The following is a 19,067-nucleotide window of genomic DNA, read 5'->3' as shown; positions in this document are numbered from 1 at the left end:
TGCTAGAATCCAGGGATATGGCACAGACTGGGGCAGGAGATGCTGGAATCCAGGAACATGACATAGAATGAGACAGGAGATGCTGGAGTCTGGGGACATGGCACAGACTGGGGCAGGAGATGCTGGACTCTGGGACACAGCAGAGAGTGGGGTCAGAGAAGATACTGCCATCTGGGGACACAACACACAGCACTGGCATTCAGTATGGCAGTGTCTGAACCCTGCAGGGTCATGCTGGGGTCATGCAGGGATCTCATCCTCAGAGAGCCAGGGCGGCTCCCAGGCCCCGCTACAACAGTCTTCCCAAACACAGTCCTGGGAATCGGGAGTGGGTGGCCGGGGACCTCGGCAGCACCAGGCGAGCATCCACCCTGGGGGAGCAGGGTGAGGGCAGCAGGTCCAGACAGACACGAGAAAACATCATACCAGTGCTGGGTCACTACGGCACTGCCAGGACAGTGCTGGTGGCTGGCAGCACCTCCACAAGTAGCTGGGATCTCCCCGCCCTGGCCGGGCTCCTCTGGACAAAACAGTCAGGGAAGCTCAGGGGCGGTGGAGGCGGGAGATGGTGAGTGACAGCTGGCAGCAGCTCCAGCGGCACATCCCAATGGGAGGTGGCAGGGGAAGGTGTCCCCCTTGCCAGACCCTGCCAGGTGCTGCACCACAGACACAAGGGGCTGCCCCCGAGTGTGCCATGAGCCACAGTGGCACACACAGCACCGAGACAGGTGTACTCAGAACATGGAGCCTGTACGCACAGCCCAGCCAGGTACAGTCGGGCACGCAACACCTGTACACACATGGCACTGGGCACACCGTGCCAGTACGCGCAACCTGGCACACAACACCTGTACACAGCCCGGTCAGGTACAGCCAGGAACACAACACCTGTACACAGTCTGGCCAGCTACAGCCGGGGCCACAACAGCTGCCCCATGGCACATGAAGGCCAGACAGTTCCCAAATACACAGCGCTCCCCTCTATGTCACCATCCATACCAGAGAGTGCTAGCACCTGCCAGCACAGCACAGCACAGCAGTCAGGGGACAGTGGAGACATGTCCAAGTGCTGAATCGTGCAGGGTGTCCCTGAGAAGCCCCCAAGGAGCAGGACCAGCTTCTGCAGCCACATATACAGCCACGGTCACCCCCACACTGGACCTGGAGGGGCCAAACACTGCCCCCACCCAGCTGGGGAACAAGGGCACACGCCGCAGCACAGACCCCAACCAGAGCTCGCAGAGGCCTTATGCAGCTCCACAGCCCCTGGGGCCAGGGGCTCTTCATGGCTGCTGGAGACCTGGCAGCATGGCCATGGCATGCTGAGGCAGCCAGGGCTGTCCCCACGCAGGTCCCTGAGTGGAACAGGGACTGTGACACACAGCCTCCAGCTTACACATAGCCCCACAGGAGCAGGGAACAGCCACAGCACCCCATCAGTCCCCAGCACAGCCCAGAGTGATGGCAGCATGACCCCACCAAGTGGGGCTGAGCTGGGTTTGAGGGTTGGCAGAGAGATGCCCAGCTGCCCTCACTGCCGTCAGAGCCACAGGGTCCCAGGTGCCTGTGCCCCGCCCGGCACTCACCGTCCTTGTGCGCAGGGGAGCCGTGGTGCAGGGCCCCAGCCCAGGACCACCGCTGCTGCCGGATCTCTGCCCACGTCTTCTTGACCGACCGCTGGATTGCTGCCTCATAGCGCTCCTGCCCGAGGGAGAGGGACAGGCTGAGCCCGGTGGCTGCAGGAGTGGGACTGGGGCCAGCCAGAGCCTCCCAGCATGAGGCCGTTGCAGCAATGGGGATGCTTGGTGCTTGGAGGGAGACAGGACGGTGATGCCTGCCCTGGCCAGGGCACACGTGCCAAGGAGCTGGGCACGGTGCAAGCTCTGCACCATGAAGGAGGGGCAGCAGAGGATGGGCACAGTGGGCAGCTCCCGAAGGGCTCATGAAGCATCTCCTGAAAGGACTGATGGAGCCATGAGGACTCCTCAGGGACTGCAATCCATGTGCTGCCCCAGCCCTCTGTCCACTGCACCCATGATACCCATCCCCATCCCCACCTTATTCTTCTCCAGCTTCTGCCTCTGCCGCTCCTCCAGGACCGCCCGGCGCTTCTCCGCTCGCAGCCGCTGCTCCTCCAGCCGCTTGCGCCGCTCCTCCAGCTGCTTCTCCCGCAGCAGCCGGGCCTTCTCCTCCTTCTCCAGCCATAGCACCCGCTTAGCAGCTGTGGGGGGCAGTGGGATCGCACCGGAGGCACAGCCCTGGGCAGCCCCGTGATGGGACCGCATGCCCATGCCGGTGGTGTGGGGCCACAGGCTGGCTGCGGCCAGGGCACGCGGCCGGGCTTGCGGGGCAGGCAGCATCACGGCCGGCTGGCCGGCCGGCGAGGGAGGGGTTTGGGCCAGGACAAAAGGGAGGCCGGGAGCCCGCCAGGAGCCCGCCGAGCCGCGCGGTGAACAATGGGGGAATGAGGGTGGAAAGAGCGCAGGGACAAGGAGGCCCCATGCGCGACGCAGGGGCCCCACTCGCCCGCTGCCCCCAGCCACTGTGGGGCTGCCTGGGGCTGCCTGCACATGACAGAGCTGGGCACCAGGCTGGTGGCACCTGCACAGACCCGGGGAATATCCAGAGCAGGGAGCAACAGTGTGTTGGTGGGTCAGTGGCCTGCCTGGGGGTCAGTGGTGTGCCGGGGGGTCAGTGGTGTGCCCAGGGGTCAGCAGTGTGCTGCGGAATCAATGGTGTGCCCGGTGGGCAAAGCTGCCAGCACCACCGTGTCCGCCTGGGCTCAGCTCATCACAGCTAATGGGATTGCCCATGACCCAGCAAAGCTCCTTAGCCCCTGCCTCCCCCCCATCCACTTTCCCTCCCAGCCCCATACCCAGGTACTTGGCCCGTTCCTCACGCCGCTCTTTTGCCTGCTTGTGCCTTGCCTGGGCTTTCTGGGCATCTGCAGAGGGGAAACACTGTCAGGGTAGCACCCAGCTCCACCAGGCATCCAGTGGTGCTCACAGGGTGCAGCATCACTGGAGCACCACAACCTCCTGGCACCCACCTTGCTTGGGTCGGGGGCTGGCAGCAGGAGACGGTGAGGGGCGGTTGCTGCGGGGGGCCACATCTTTCGAGGGCCCGGCTGCGGCACCCAGGGAGCTCCTGGCATCAGGAGGAGCCCCTTCAGCGGCAGCTGGGGCTGGGGGCTGGCTCCCGTGGGGCGGTGTCTCTGCCGAGCAAGGGGCGGCAGCGTGGACGGGGACAGGCTGGCCAGTGGCATGGGGCAGTGCCTCTTCTTTGGGGTGCTCTGTCCCAGGGGGCTTGGGGGGCCCGGGGGGGGACCAGTCGCACTGGGGGGGGACACTCTGTGCTGAGGGAACCAGAGTTGCAGGGCTGGGAGATACAGGCTGTCCTGACAGTGCTGCAGTTGGAGGGCTGGGTCGGTCACGCTGAGGGGGGCTGCTCTCAGAGGGGGGCATCACAGCCGGGGGGCAGCCGGGCCGCCGCGAGGGGGGCATGGCTGCAGGGACGGGTGAGACAATCTTTTCAGAGGGGGGGATGGCTGCAGGGATGGGTGGGACGGTCTTTTCCGAGGGGATGACATCTGGAGGGCCGGGTCGGTCACGCTGAGGGGGGCTGCGGTCTCCCTGCAGGGCATCCCCAGGTGAAGGGGGCGGTGCGGAGGGTGGGGGGATGCTGTCTCCCATCGGGGATGGTGGCTTCCCTGCAAGAGGAGCAGAGCAGAACACGCGGTCACTAAACTGGGCAGCCCCATCCCCCCAAAACACAGCCCTCAGAGGGGCACAGCCCTGTCCCCCCCAAACACAGCCCTCAGGAGCAAGGCCGGGGAGGGCAGTGGGATCCCACCTCAGCCCTGCTGCTGCTGCCCCGATCCTGGGGGGCACCCGCGGCGGGTGCCAGGCGCTGGGCACACAATGCACAGAGGGACAGCCGGGCTCCGCCAGGCACTGCCACCACAAAGCTGCCCTTCATCCCCTGGCAGCTGCCGCCTGGCCCTGCCGTGGGGGGACACGGGGCCAGAGACCCCCCCATGGGCACAGGGACCCCACATTCCCCTGCAGCTCTCCCCGGGGGGACGAGGACGTCGAGCGCTTCCGCGGCACAGACAGCTCAGCCGGAGGCAGGATGGGCGCGGGCCGTGGCGTCACCGTGACAGCCCACGGCCCCCATCGAGCCACGGACCCGCAGCCATGAACTCATGGCCCAGGAATGCACACGAGGCCGCCAGACAGAGCCCCCTCCCCGCGTGGGGCCGGCCGTGGGGCAGCCCGGGGGATCACCCCCGTTCTGGATGCCCCCCAGGCAACCCGAGGGAGCCCTGAGCACACCCCAACACGGTGCCAGCGCCTGGCAATGCCACAGCACGTGCCCTCTGTAGAAGTGGTGACGGAAGTGTCTGCAGTGACAACAGTGATGGTGACTCCCCCGGCCCCCATTATCAGCCCTTTGCAAACAAATCCTTCAGTACTTGCCAGGATCCCAACTCCAACCCCCACGCAGCGGCGGCACCAACACTCCTGGCCGGAATGATGCCAGAGCCATCCCAGGACACACCGCTCCAGCCCACTGGGCACCACTGCAGAGTGAGCCCCCAGCTGCAGGGGGGATGGCAGAACCCCAGCGAGCAGCACCCACCACCAGCTGATGTCACGCGCCGGCTCAGCCGTGTTTGCAGAGCTCTCCACAACCCTCAGCGAGGGGCAAAGTGTGGGCTCTGCAAACACAGCCGGCGCCGCTCCTCACCCACCCCATGGCTTCTCACCCACCCCATGGCTTCTTACCCATCCCATGCTGGAGCACTCCAAGCCAGGGTCAGCCCAGGCTACCCAGAGAGGCATTGCCAGCCCCCTGCACTGACAGCATGGGCACACCCCAGGTCCCCTGGTCCCCTGGTCCCCAGAGAGGGGCTGGGGGTGCTGCTGCAGCCCCCCAGGCCAGGACTGTGTTAACAGGGTTCCTCCACCCTGGACTCTGTGAGGACACAGCCAGCCCGGGACACAGCCAGCCCTGGCCGCCCCGCAGACCTTCCGGGTATTTTCTGCTGCAGGAAGCCGGCCCATCCCCTGGCCCTGATCCTGCACATCCCATGTCCCCAGCGCTGCACCCTGCAAGGCAGCCAGCGGTCTGATGAGGGGCTGGGACTGGGGGGTCCCCTGCTCTGTCCCCCCAGGGCTGCCCCAGATGGGCATCCATAGGCAGCAGGGCTTGGCAGCTCCCAGGTGCCAGATCCCAGGATGGCACCTGCAGTGTCACCACGTGTGTGCCAGTTGGGAGGGGTGACCCTGGGACCACTGTGGTAGCACAGCCAAGTGCTGCCCAGAGGGCTGAGCAAAAGCATCAAGGCCAGGCTGATCCCCTGAGCAGATGGAAATACCTCAGAGAGCCCTGGACGTGTGGGGAGCACTGGCAGGGGACAGTGGGTGCCTCCTGCCACCCCACACAGCCAGGCACAGAGCCCTGGGCAGGATCTGCCCTGCCCCACTGGCCAGAGAGACAACAACACCTGTGGCCAGGGCAGGGCTGTGGGCATGGCCAAGACCTCCAGGCCCAGCCAAGACCCCCAGCGTGGGGCAGGGCCAGCCCTGCCGCCATCTGTCCCTGCCGCTGCTCCAGCACGGCAGCTGCCCTGAAACCCAACGCTGCCTGCGCCCAAGCGGCGCGGGCGTCCCCTCTCCCCCAGCCAGGGCATTCCACAAGGATTAGCTCTGGTCCCCCCAGACACACAGGCACGGCTGCCCCGCAGCACCCAGCCCGGGCGAGCCTGCATGGCACCGGCCCCACTGCTGCCACCGGGACGGTGCCGTGCCCAGCACAGGGCGAGGTGCTGCCCTCAACGCCGCATCACCCAGCTCATCCTGCTCCTCCCATGGGTCCCTTTGGCACTGGTGCCTATGCCACCGAGCACCAGCGGCACCTCCGGCCCGGCAGTGCCCGGCACAGCACAGTTCCTTGACCAGCACATGGCAAGGGATGCTCAGCCAGGCGGAGGCAGATCCCCGGTGCCGTGAAGCGAGAGCACATCGAGGCCCACGGGCACTGCTCGGACCAGCGGCCCTCATTAACTGTCCGCCGTACACCCCTGCAGGGCACTGCCCATAAGATCGGGGGGGCACCCTCCTGATGTCACCTCAGCTCCCCCCAGCTCCGTATCCTTGTGTTCCCGCTCCACAGCTCCTCGTGCAGCGCCCAGCAGGGCAGGGGTCATCAGCCAGGGCCCACCCCTGCCCCAAGGGCCAGAAGAGCAGGGCTGGTGGTGCAGTGGAGGTCATCGGTGACCACTACTAAACCACCCGCTGTGACACCCAAAGGTGCTGGTGTCACAGCGCCCAGCCACCCTGGCCATTGCACCAGTCCCTGCTGTGCCAAGGACAAGACCTTGAGGCCAGCCCCAAGAGCCACTGCTGGCCCTGCAGGGCTGCTCCCCACAGCCCGTGGGGACATCCATGTGCACAATACACCCTTGGGCCTTTCCTGGTGCAGTTGTGCCCAGCTGCCTCCCCCGCCTTGACAGCAGCCCCACGGGAATGAGTCTCTGGGTCTCTTGTCCCAGCAGGTCCCGGTGCAGAGCAGGAAATCAGCCGTTGCTCCAGGGCAGGGATTGCTCTGTGGGTGCTGGTGGCCACTCTGAGGCCACCAGAGCACTGTGGGATGCACCGGGATGCTTCAAGCCCTGGGGGTGCTCCAAGCCCCAGTGCTGCCCCTGATCCCACCCCCGCCTCAACATTCAGATGTGCCTTGAGGCTCAGCCCTGCCCTGTCCCACCCAGCGCCTGGGATTCCCCTGTGCTGCAGCAACACTCACACCTGGATGACAGGGACAGTGAGCAAGCGCTCCTGACACATCCCTGGCACGTCCACAGCACATTCCCAACACGTCCCCACTGTGTCCTGTCTGCAGGCACAGCACTGACACGCACCCTCAGTGACAGCTCACATGCCTGGGCAGGGAGCCATGGGCAATGCCAGCAGCCCCCACCTCGGGGGTGGCCAGTGCCACCCTGGCAGCCGCCATCAGCAATGACACCCTGCCTAGAATGGGGACAGCCACCTGCAGCCTGTCCCCAGGCACACGGGCACTGTGACCCATGGCTGGCTCCTCTCCCCGCCAGCTTGGAGCCAGTGAAACACAGCTGGCAGCTGGCTGGGCTTCAGCCCACGGTGCCCCACCACTGCCCACAGCCCCGCTTTGGGGGACAGGCCTCCGGGGACAGGCTGGAGCAAGCAGGAGGGGGCAGACAGCAGGGCCCCTGGGAGGACATAACCAGGTGCCAGGCAGGAGAAAGAGGCATATCCAGCCCTCTTTCCCAGGGCTCGTGTCCTGCCAAGGCTCTGGGATAGGCATATGGGGGGCAGCCATGGGGGAACTGCACCAGCCCCTGGGCCAGGGCAGAGATCATTGAGCTCCCGCAGCACTTCCGAGCCAGCAGTGACATGCCGAGCTGGAGAGCAACAAGGGGAACTTGGGATCTTGTGGTGAGAGTGAGGCCAGAGCCAGGGGGTTTCCAGGGTTTAAAACACAGGCAGAGGAAAGAGCTGGAGCTGCTGCTGGCCCCAGCACCCCCACAGCAAACTGTGGCTGTGGTCACAGCGCAACCCCAAACAGCCCGAGGGCAGGGGCAGGAACACCTGCCCACCATCCATCTGGCACGCTGGCAGTGGCGACAGGAGGTGCCCTCGTCCTTGGGGCGACCCATGTGGCGGTTCACCAGTGCCCAGGGCAGCCAGCCCAGCCACACTCCTGAAAACCTGTCTGCTAGCATCATGCTGGGAAACAGAAACCTGGCTGGAAGGCAGGGCATGGGGCTCTGCACCTGCCAGCATCCAGCCCCTTGGGGAGCAGGTCAGTATCCCCAAAAAACAGGTCCTGTGCCTCACAACATGGATGTGGCACCTACCAGGGCTGGGGCCATGCAGGATCCAGGTCCATTCCCAGCAGGCTGCCTGTGGGGCTGCCCAACCCTGCCCAGAGCCCTCCAAGGAGAGAGAGCTGTGCTAACTATTTTGGACATGGCACCACGGGACTGTCACATCACCACTCTGCACGTCGCATCACGTTGCTCTGACGGTTTCACAGCAGCAGCTCCCGCGCTGGGAGAACTCCCGAGCTGCTGCTCCCAAACACAGGCACTGGCGGACAACCAGCTCACCCTCCCTCTCCGCCGTGCCAAGGTAGAAGGGCTGGAGAAGCTGGGAGAAACCTGGATACAAACAGACCTCTACCTGCTCCCTGCCTTGGCCCTTGTCCCTCTGTCCACTGCATCCCTCTGCCCACCTGGGCAGCTCCCCAGGTCACACCCTGCCCTGGCTGCCCTTCACGAGTTTCTGGCCTCCGGTGCCACTGGCTGCCCCACACCATGGTGGGTCCTGGCCCCTAGACTGAAATCCCATCCCTGCTGGTGGATCCAACCCGCTCTAGGCAGCAAGACAGGGAGCAGCCCACGCTGCCCGGTCATGCAGGTCACCTACATGGGACAGGTCAGGGATGGACCCTGAAGGAGGACATGGTGCAAAGCTGCCCGCGCTCCTTCATCACCATTCTGTGCTCACAGTAGAGCAGCCAATGACCCACCCAGGTGTGCGGGGAGCCCAGGGTAGCCGGGAGCAGCCAGCCCTGGTCCCCGGGCAGCGACAGCATCGAGTGGGCAGGCCACGGCGGGCGGGAAGGCGGCACAGGCAGAGAGCGGGACTCAGACAACATGTCTGGCGCAGGACGCGTCGTTCGGGCAGTGACGCCAGGACCCGCGGCCGATTGGTGCAGGAGCCACCGGTTTTCAGCACCGCCGGGAGCCGCAGCCATCCCTCCCTCTCCGCGGGCCCGGGCCGTGGGCGATGGAGCACTGGGGCCGAGGGGGAGGGGAGCCGCCTCTCCTCTTCCTCCCGCGGTGGGAAGCGGCTTCGCCGCGGAGCTCTGCTTAGTCACAGCGAGCACTGCGCTGGAGCCCCGGGAGGCAGCGCCAACCCCGGCCCCGGCCCCGAGCACGGCCCCGCCGCCGCCGCCCTCCCCGGTTCATCCCGGGGCAGCGGGACCGGCCCTGCCGGGACGAGCCGCGAGTCCACGCGGCGGGGCGGGGGCGGCCCCGGGCGGGGGGCAGCGGGTGCCTCCCACAGGGGGCATCGCCCACCGGCCGGCGGGGACGAGCCGGGGCAGCGCCGGCGCCGCCACCCTCGGGGCTCCCCAAGGGCAGTCTCCTTGCACCCCCCACGGCGGCGGGGCCGGGGCCGCTACGGCCCTCCCCAAGATGGAAGGGCCGTGCCCGGGCTTTGTCCCTCCCGGGAAGCCGCCCCGGCCCCGGCAGCGCGTTTGCCCCCCCCCCCTCCCCCCCCGGCTCCTCCACCGCCTCTCCGGGCCGCCGCCCCGCTCCGCTCCGCCGCATTCCGCGGACCCGGCCGCCGCATCTCCGCCGGCACCGCCGGCCGCATCCCGCACCCCCCGGCAGACCCCGCACCCCCGGGCCCCATCCCGCAGCCCCTCGGCCGCATCCCGCACCCCGACTCCGTGCGGCCCCGCCTCAAGGGAGGGGGCCCGGGCGCCCCCCGGAGCGGGTACCGGCCCCGGTGCCGCCGCGGATCCTTACCGAGGGGCTGGGGCTGGGGCCGGGGCTGCGGCTCCCGCCCGGCGCAGCTCCGCTCCATGGCGCGGCAGGCGCAGGGGCTGGCCCAGCCCCGCTCCCCCCGGCCCGCGGGGGAGGACGCTCAGCGCTCCCCGCCCCGGCCCCGCGGCTCCGGCCGGGGGGAGCGGCCGGGGGATGCTCCGCCTCGCCCCGGCTCCAGACGCGGCCCCGCAGCCCCGACCCGGCGCCGCTCCTCCCGCAGCCGCGGCTGGGACCCCGCGTCCGTCACCCGCTGCCTGCCCCCGCAGTGCTCAGCATCCCCCAGCTTTGCTCGGCCGCTCGCCCGCCTCCAGCCCCTGCTCTCCCAGATTTTGGGGCTCGCACACACATTTTACGATGCTCCAGTCACGCGCGAAGCGCTGGCTCCGCAGCAAAAACGCCCCGCCCCGAGCAGCACCTCGATGCACAGCCAGCGCCACCCGGACGAGCTGCCCCAGCCTCAGGCACCCCAAAAAGACACCGGTTTCCCATTTCCGAGCCCCACCTCAGCTGTTCGAGAGGCCTTGGAGCTGCTTCTCCCCCACTCCCCGCCACACGTGAACCTTAGTCACCGCCAGCAGCCGCCCCCGCTCGCGGGGCTCCCCCACCGCATCCCACCCTGCCCCGGTAACCGGCAGACAGCAGAGGCCTCTCCCTCTCCCCGGGCAGGAGCAGCTGCCCCGGCTCGGCCCGGCTCAGGGCTGAAACCCCTCTCGGACCTGCAAGGACGGGAGTGTAGCGGCACGGCCAGGGTAGGGGACTAGTGGGCAGGACCAGCAGTGGGAGGAACATGGCTCCAGGCTCTTCAGGGGCACCAGGAGCCAGGGACACGTCCTTGTCCACCACGGGGCCAGACTGCTCCAGGCATTCCGCAGAGTGCCCGGCTCTGGGTGTGTATATGAGCAAAGTTAGTTTTCTGCGGGCAGCACCCATCACAGATGCCTGTTTTGGGGATGATGTCACCACAGGCCAGAAGATCCCCTGGCACTCATTCTCCCTCACCTACCAGGCAAACAGGTTTACCGAAATCCCAGCCCTTTCCTTTGGAAGTGCATTCCCCTGACTCAAGGATGGGGAGTTCCTCAGTGGATGGGGTGGCCCCACTCTGTGATGCTGCAGGGGTAGCCCTACACCCAAATCACCCTAAAATCATCACCCTCCTACAGCCTCCAGGCTGGCACCCTCTCACCTGGCTCAGACAGAGCAGAGGCTTCCCAAAACTCCCAGAGCCTCACCTGCCAGCTGACTTCCCACGAGGGAATGCTGCATGGCCAAGCCTCAGCTCTGGGAGCTGGGTACCCCAGGAGGATGGCAGGGAGTGCAAAGTCCCAGTGAGCTCACAAAGCTGGGATATGCCCTGGGACAGGGAAGGGGAACAGCCCCACTCACACTGTTGCATGGCTGAGCCTCCAAGGGGCTCCGGCGGCCCTACCACCCCATATTTCCATGGCACACAAGGGATCCGGCAGAGCAGGACTGGAGCCACTCCATGACATGCTCCAAGGGTGTCTGTGGGTGGCTTCCAAAGCCTCTTTGCCTGTGGGTCCCACAGCATCACCCAGAGCAGATGAGCATCTCAAGGCTCTGGGACAGCCTGGCACTGGGTTCAGCCATGTCCATGGTCCTTCTCCCCACTGTGGGGTCAGTCTGGAGCAGGGGGCATGGTGAGGAAGGGGCAACCATGGGTGTACAGGGCCTGTGGCTGTGCTCCAATAGTGCAACATGAGAGGGCTCGTGAGCACCACACCAGCTCAAGTCGATGGGCTTATACAAGCAGGGATTGATCAATTGTTCTGCTGCAGGCAGAGCCCTGCTGTGTTGGGGTTCCTGGGTCCAGCCCCCCCATTCCCGTGGTGCTGGGAACAGCTGCCCTCCCTGAGCTGATGGAAAATCCGATGAGCTCATGATGAGCACGGCACCCAGCCCTAGCTGCTGCATGCCCCAGCACTCCCTGTGCTCCTCAGCCCTGCAGCGTGGGATGCAACACTGCCGTGGCTTCCTCAGGCCAGCCTGGGCAGGGGGCTGCACCCCGAGGCCCAACACCTGGCCCTGACACTGATTGTAGGGACCCGAAGGGATCAGCACCTCAAAGTCAAAGGACAACTACAGCCACAGCTCAGCCCTGCCAGCATGAGCTGATGCTGTGGGACTCTGGGAGCAAACAGGGATAAGGAGGGCAAACAAACCCTGCCTGCACCTCTGAGCAAAGTTCCATGTGGGACACCCCAGCACACCCGTTTCCACCTGCTCCCCATCCCTCTGCTCCCACCTCTCCTCAGCCCCAGGACTTTGCACTGGCCCCAGGCTGCTCCCACCCTGCTGCTCTGTGACATGGTGCCCACAAGGGCTGATCTGAATCCTGGTCCCCAAAACACTCCAGCTGATTCCCACTAGCCATGGGGCAGTGACCCAACAGGATCCTGGGGACGAGTGTCAGTGCCTGTGTCCTGTCCTGGGGCAGATGGATGCAATAGGAACCCATCACCAGCAGCATTTCAGGGCTACAACCAGACACCCAGCATTTTGCCATGGGGCTACGCCAGTGTCCATGGCAAATCCCGGCTGCTGCAGGACAATCCCCTCTGGGTATCAGTGACAAATGGGCCAGCAATGGGCTGAGCCACAGCAGGCTGTGCCCTGCCCTGCCACAGCTCGTGCCTGCTCTGTAATTATCCCAAGCCGCATCTGTAATTAGTGTCCTGATGTCATGGGGTCAGGCCTGGGCAGCCCCAGGCGCTCCCTGCCACCCCCACCTTGGCCTCCGGCCTCGGGGCTGGAGGAGATCACAGTCTTCCAACACCATCCGGAGGAGTTCCTGCCTGGCTCCGGCTCCCCGCCAGCATTGCTGCCAGAATCACATCCCAGCGCTGTTCCACAGCCCCCGAGCTGCTGCAGGGTTGGACCTGTCCCTCAGACCAGCGCAGGGCTTGGTCGCTCCAACAGCTGCATCTCTGCCCCCTTCCCTGCAGCATCCTGCCCGTTCCCTGGATGCTGCCTGGGAAGTAGATCCTACCTCGGAAGAAGGGTCAGGCCCTGCCCTCCCGAGCCTCCCAGGGCTGCCAGTCACCCGCTCCCTCGGCCCAGGGAATGCGCTGGAGCAGCCCGGCAGCTATAAATAGAGCCGGAGGCGCAGGCACGTGTGGCCGCAGCACACGCGGGTCCGGGCGGCCGCTGCCCCGTGGCCGGTGTGGGGCACGGACAGGGTGTGGGGCTGCAGCAGCACCTCGGCGTGCGACAGCGACGGGAGAAGGGTGAAAGCACTGGGCAGGGCAAGAGCAGTGCGGTCCTGCTCCGGGGAGATCCCAGAGCCGTGCCGGGAGGATGGAGGGGAGGCACCACACAGCTGCCACGGAGCACCAGCACTTTATTGCAGGGCAGAGAACCACCACGCTGCCCGCGGCACACAGGGTACCTCGCGTCCCTTCTCTCTGCCAGCACCTCGTGGCCACCGGCCGCCGCTAACACCCACGGAGGGGCCGGGCCGTGCCGGTGACACTGAACCGCGCGCTCAGCACCTCCGACGGCGCCCGCGTCTTCTGGCCCGGCTGCTGCCCACCAGCAAAGAGGGTGAAGGTGCCGGGCTCCAGGCGCCAGTCCTGCGCCCAGACCGCGCGCTGCTCGGCCAGCACCTGGAAGGACAGCTTGGTCTCCCGGCCGGCCAGCACGGCCACACGGCAGAAAGCCACCAGCTGCCAGCGGGGCACCGGCACGGATGACTGCTCCCAGCGCAGGTACAGCTGCACCACCTGCACGGAGGGATGGCAGTCAGCACAATGGGACCTCACAGCAGCCCCCTTGCAGGGAGAAGCTTGGGCACGTCTGTACCCCGCACAGCCGGCTCAGTGCAGAGCAGCTGTGCCCACCTCCTCGCTGTCCCGCAGCCCCGTGTTCACCAGCACCACAGACACAGAAAGGTTGGCACAGACGGGCAGCACTGGGGGGCTCAGCACCAGGTCCCGATAGCGGAAGGTGGTGTAGGACAGCCCATACCCAAAAGGGTAGAGCGGAGCCTCCTGCCCATAGTACCGGTATGTCCGTCCCTCCATGGTGTAGTTCTCCATTGGCGGCACCTGTGGGACAAGGGGCCAGTGGAACAGGGCAGGGCTGGGCAGGCACAAGCAAGCACCAGCCCTGCATCCCACAGCTGCTCCAGCCACCGAGGCAGGGAAAGGCTATGAGTGCCACCAGCAGCCCTGCCCTTACCTGGTGCATGCCTGCAGGCCAAGTGGCCGGCAGCCGGCCAGCCGGGCTGGCCCCTGCCTCGCCCAGCAGGACCCTGGCTATGGCCAAGCCAGTGGCCTGGGCAGGGAAGAAGCAGGCCAGGATGGCTCCCACGCTGTCATGTGCCTGTGCCCAGCTCACATCCAGGGGCCCCGCATTGAACAGCAGCAGAATGATGGGGCGCCCAGCGGCTGCAGGGAGGTGGCCGTCACCAAGAGCCCTGTACTGGCACTGCTGGGATGGCCCTGGGGTGTCCCATGGATGGGAAACACCTGGGCAGGTTGAGGTCCCACAGAGGCCCTACCCGCCTGAACAGCATCCTGCAGTAGCTCCAGCTGGTGCCCCGGCAGAGACAGGTCACTCCGGTCTTTTGCCTCTGTCTCCACATCTACCCCTAGGTGGGGACAGCCAAGGACAGCCTCTTACACCCCTCTGGGCAGACAGGGCAGAGGGGCACTGACCGCCTCAGAGGGGCTCATGGGCACCCCCCCTCTCCCAGAGCACTCCCCTGCCCCTGGCAGTGCCCACCCAGTGCCCTCCCGCTCCCACCTACCTGTCCCCAGGCAGATCAGCACCACGTCAGCCGCCCCCACCACCCTCACCAGCTCTGCCCGTGAGTACTGCTGGCACCGTGGCTTGCTGCAGCCCGCCGTGAAGCTGACATTGGCCCCCAGCATCTCCAGCCCCCTCCTGCACCAGGGAAGAGCAGAGGACACAGGGGCAGCTGTGCCCCAGGGTAGGGGCACAATGGGGACACGCCCCTTGCCCTGGCCACCAGCCAAGGGCCAAGCAGCTCCAGCAGCAGCCCTGGACAGTGCCCAGAAGAGAGGGACAGTGACCAGGAGAGGGGGACATGAGGTGGCACCACGCTATCTCACCGGGGAGTGTAGATGTACTGAGGCTCTGGCACTGGTGCATAGTCCCCAAACAGTACCCGGGGATTGTCAGCAAAGGGACCCACAACCTGCAGAGGGCAGAGGGGTGAGGGTGGGCACCAGCAGCCCTGTGACACCTGTGTGCCACGGGTGTGGAGCCAGCACGTCCCCCTGCCCACCCCCTTGCAGGGGCTCACCGCAAGGCGCTGGCCAGACAGGTCCTGGGCCCGCAGGGGCAGCGTTCCCCGCACATTCTTCAGCAGCACAAAGCTCTTGACAGCAGCTTCCAGCGAGAGGTTGCGGTGCTCAGGGCTCTGCACCACACTCAGGTCCAGGGAGCTGTAGGGGTTCATGGCTGGGGGGTCAAACTCGCCCAGCCGCATCCGTGTGTAGAAGAGGGGCCGGACCCGGTCACGCAGCATCTGTGGGGACCCCAACCCAATGCCCCAGTTGTGCTCGGTAGGAACAGCCCAGGCTGTCTGCCCACGCCCCTGGTCCCACTCCCCTCACTCACCTGGAGTGTGATGTTGCCCATGGCCAGAGCCTGAGGGATGCGCATGAAGACGTTGTTCCTCATGCCATAGGAGAGCTCCAGGTTGCAGCCAGCATTCACTGAGGCTGCCGTGCCAGGGAGAAGAGAGAACTCCCATCACGGCTGCGCAATGCCTGGGGACTGACCCCATGCCCAGCCCACGAGCTCACCAACTGCTGTCTCCAGGAAGGTGCGCGTGTAGTGGTGCCCCAGCATGATGAGCTCCACAGCCCCCTCGTCACTCACCACGTACCCATCAAACCCCCACTCGCCACGCAGGATGTCTGTCAGCAGCTTCTTGTTGGCACAGGCAGGAACGCCGTTGATCCTGTTGGAGAGGGGATGGGGCAGCCGGGAGAACGGGGCACTGGCCATGCCAAGGGCAGCCCAGCCCACGTGGCCCCTGCCACGCTCCACACCTGTTGTAGCTGCACATGAAGCTGTAGGAGCCAGCACGCACACACGCCTGGAACTGGGGCAGGAAGGTCATGCGCCAGTCCCGCTCCAGCACCTGCAAGCGCCACGGCAGAGCAGGGTCAGCACCTGGAGAGTCCTCCGCCCTCCTAACACCCCTGGCCCTGCTGGGCTCACCTTGGCGTTGAAGCTGAGCCTGGAGACGGGGATGTTCTCAGGGCCTCCGTGCACACTGAAGTGTTTGCAGCCAGCGCTGGCCTTGACATAACGGGGGTGCTGCCCCTGCAGCCCCTGCACGAAGCTGCGGGCCAGCTCCCCACTCAGGAACGGGTCCTCCCCATAGGTCTCCTGTCCAAGGCACAGGCGGGTCACCGCTGGGAGCCCCGTCCCCACACCCCCACAGCCTGGCAAGCCATGGCCACGTCCAGCTGGTCAGCCACGGTCCAATCCCAGCCAGGGGACACCCTCCCAGGCTGGCACCTGGTTCCTCCCCCACAGTGGGTGCCTCATGATGTTCAGGACAGGGCTGAAGCAGCTGAGCCCGGTGTGGTCACTGTAGCGGCCAGCGGCAGCAAAGCTGTTGTGCTTGGCTCTCACCTCGGTGGCCGTGGCGTTAGCCACACGGTAGATGAGCTCGGGGCTGTGGGGACAGTACAGGGGTGTCAGGGCGGCGTAGGCAAGGGGGGACCTGTCTCACAAGGCCACATGCCACACCCCAGGGTGCCCGGTGCCCGCTGCCGGTACCTGAAGGCGGCGGCGAGCCCCAACGCTTGCGGGAAGGCCGTGGCCCATCCGGGTGCCTCGGCGTCGCCCCGCAGGCACTCCGTGTTCCAGTTGTAGGGCGAGATGCCCAAGCGCGGGATGGGGGGCGCGGGGCCGTTCCCCATCGCTCCGCCCCTCGCCACCTGCGGGGCAGCGGCGTTGAGCGGGGAATCCCGCGGGGGTCCGGGGGGGGGTCCCGCCGCCCCCTCACCTGCAGCACCAGCTCGGCGGGGCTCAGCCGGCCCAGCAGGTCGTCGAGGCGGCGGTGCCAGGGCAGCGAGGGGTCCCAGAAAGGGAAGGGAGGCGGCTGAGCCCGGACCGCCCCCGCGCCCAGCGCCGCGCTCAGCACCAGGACCCGCAGCCCCAGCGCCGCTCCCGGGCGAGCCCCGCGCCGCACGGCACGGCTCGGCCCCCGCGATCCGCACGGCATGGCCCGGCCCGGTTCCCGGGATCTGCACAGCACGGCTCGGCCCGACCCCCGCGCCCCGAGGCCCCGGCGATGGGCGCGGAGGGGCGGAGCGCGCTGCAGCCGGTCCTGCGCCCACTGGACGGGGCGGAGCGCGGCGGGATGGGACGGGACGGGTCGGGCGCACGGGGCTCTGCCAGGTCCCCGCCGCCCCCCGGGCCGATTTGCGAGATGCGCCCGGTGCATCGGGGTCTGTATGTGTATCCCCGAGCTCCGCGCAGCCGGGCCCCGCCGCGGGGACAGGTCGCGGCGTTCGGTTCCACCCGTCTTCCGGAGCATCTCCCGTCTGCGGGCGGGAACCGGCAGAGCCGCCCGGCGCCGTCAGACCGGTTCTCGGTGCCCTCGGCTGCAGCGGGGCCGGCTCGGCCCCTGCCCGGGGCCGGGGAGCAGTAACGGCTCCACCTGGGAAGGATCTCCATGTGCTCACCGGGCGTTTTGGCCAGACACGGAATGAGATGCCAGCACGGGCCTATGTGCCCCTCATGCCCTCCAGCGCAGCATGGGGGGACACTGCCAGGGACCTCTGCCGTGACCGGGGACATGGTGCCTTCTTAGTTGAATGTTAGGAAAACGTTCTTCCCCCAGAGGTTGCTGGGCACTGCCCAGGCTCCCCAGGGAATGGGCGCGGCCCGGAGGCTGCCAGAGCTCCAGGAGCGTTTGGACGACGCTCTCAGGCACATGGTGGGATTGTTGGGGTGTCCTGGGCAGGGCCAGGAGCTGAACTCCATAGTCCTTGTGGGTCCCTTCCAACTCAGGGTGTTCTAGGATTCAATGATCTCCAGTGGCCACCAGCACAGTGGAGCCATTGTGGCAGAGAGCACAAGGTGGCATTTGGGATTGGGAGCAGGAGGGGACCTGGCACTGCCGGGCTGGAGACAGGGAGCACAGACATCTCATCAGCTCACTGGCACAATGGAGGTGACGCTGGCAGCTCCCCAGCCCGGGACAACCACACCACACTCCAGTGCCAGGCCCGGTACCTCGCAGCCGGCAGTGTCCCAGGGATGCAGCCATGTAAGGCAATGCCAGCGGGTCACTGCAGCCGGTCCCCACGCTCCTGCTCGGCGGTGACAGCGAGCCAGCTCCCAGCTGCTGAATTCCTGAGCAGCCCGCAGGAGTGGGGGGAGACCCCCTGTGCCCAGAGCATGTCCTGCCCCCGGCACACCACCCAGCTGGGTCAGGGCTCAGCACTCGCTCAGTGACAGGTCTGGGACAGAGACATAATGGAGTAAGTAAGTAACAGGAGATTAAATAAATAAGTAACAACAGCAGGCACAGTCTGTCTGGGAGCAGAACCTGGTGCTCTAGGGGCAATGCTGGCTTGAGGAGGGTTGGGGGAAGCTCGGTTGTTCCAGGGAATATTCCCTGCAGTTCCTGGAGCCCCAGGCCAGGCTGGTTTCTGTGACACCCTGTCCTTTGCTCTGTTCTTGGGAGCTATTTGCAGTTCTCACAGGCTGGAAACCTGCTCCTGTTCTGAGCCGCAGCCTGAGGCTCGGAGCCTGCCCAATCCTGCCAGCACAGGCCTCACTTCATCCACCCAGGGACACCAGTCGCCCTTTCCCCAGGAATCAGCCTCTGCTGAGCCCCTGGAGCTGGGCAAGGGAGGCACAGAAACAGGCTCCGCAGGGCCTGGCCCTGGCAGAGCTCAAGGAGCGTTTGGACAATGCTCCCAGGCATATGGTGGGATTGTTGGGGTGTCCCATGCAGGGCCAGGAGTTGGATTCGATGATCCTTGTGGGTCCGTTCCAGCTCGGGATATTCCGTGATTCTATTCCGATTCCAAGGTGGCAGTGTGGGACCAAGGTGGGAGCAGGAGCCCAGCCCAGGTGCACCGGGAAAAGTCCCTTTCCCATGGCGAGACCCTTGCTCTGCCGACGGCCCGTGAGGAGTTACTGACCCAGCAACGTCAGCCGGGGCTGGGGGGCCGCGGGGAGGCCTGCAGGAAGCCGGCAGCACCAGGCCGCCAGCGCCGGGACCGACCGCAGGGAGCAGCACCAGGGCCACCATCCCGTCACCGGCCGGGCAGGGGCCGCACGCTCCCGGCGGACACCTCGGGACGTGAGGCCGGGGGAGCGGGAGCGGCGGTCCCGGGAGCGGCCGGGCCCAACGGGGCCTCGACAGCGGCGGCACCACGCTGGCGGCGGGCAGTAGCGCCCCCTGGCGGCGACCGCGGCCGTCACCTGACCTCCCCTACGTGCCGGG

The 19,067-nt window shown here is 66.6% G+C and overlaps 2 protein-coding genes across 3 annotated transcripts in view; both read right to left on the bottom strand.

Annotated features, from left to right (window-relative positions):
- MAP7D1 (MAP7 domain containing 1) overlaps positions 1-9,697 on the bottom strand; it is a 14,795-nt gene extending 5,098 nt beyond the window's left edge. The window contains exons 1-5 of the mRNA XM_042015516.1: positions 9,581-9,697; positions 3,050-3,709; positions 2,876-2,944; positions 2,058-2,221; positions 1,587-1,701 (exon numbers count right to left, since the gene is read on the bottom strand). Of these exons, the coding sequence (XP_041871450.1) occupies positions 1,587-1,701; positions 2,058-2,221; positions 2,876-2,944; positions 3,050-3,709; positions 9,581-9,638 (1,066 nt within the window). The 5' untranslated portion in view covers positions 9,639-9,697. The remainder of the gene's footprint in view (positions 1-1,586; positions 1,702-2,057; positions 2,222-2,875; positions 2,945-3,049; positions 3,710-9,580) is intronic.
- A 3,245-nt stretch (positions 9,698-12,942) lies between these two features.
- On the bottom strand, positions 12,943-17,159 carry LOC121658506 (probable beta-D-xylosidase 2). Of its 2 annotated transcripts, none has more exons than XM_042015520.1 (14): positions 16,611-17,159; positions 16,382-16,542; positions 16,118-16,277; positions 15,815-15,985; positions 15,643-15,734; positions 15,394-15,551; positions 15,206-15,309; positions 14,889-15,113; positions 14,695-14,780; positions 14,370-14,506; positions 14,121-14,210; positions 13,799-14,007; positions 13,459-13,665; positions 12,943-13,341 (listed from the first exon to the last, which is right to left on the bottom strand). In XM_042015520.1, exons 1-14 carry the CDS (start codon positions 17,142-17,144, stop codon positions 13,054-13,056), a joined length of 2,622 nt encoding a protein of 873 aa, XP_041871454.1. In that variant the 5' UTR covers positions 17,145-17,159; the 3' UTR covers positions 12,943-13,053. The 2 variants fall into 2 exon arrangements, with proteins under 2 accessions (XP_041871454.1, XP_041871455.1); XM_042015521.1 differs by having other exon boundaries at positions 16,235-16,277.
- Between the last annotated feature and the right edge of the window lie 1,908 nt (positions 17,160-19,067).

The sequence above is a fragment of the Corvus kubaryi genome, unplaced genomic scaffold (assembly GCF_017639235.1).
Source record: "Corvus kubaryi isolate FWS band 111438036 unplaced genomic scaffold, C.kubaryi_AGA036_p1.0 split3-37304, whole genome shotgun sequence".
Lineage (NCBI taxonomy): Eukaryota > Metazoa > Chordata > Aves > Passeriformes > Corvidae > Corvus > Corvus kubaryi.
This window is presented reverse-complemented; position numbering and strand designations above follow the sequence as displayed.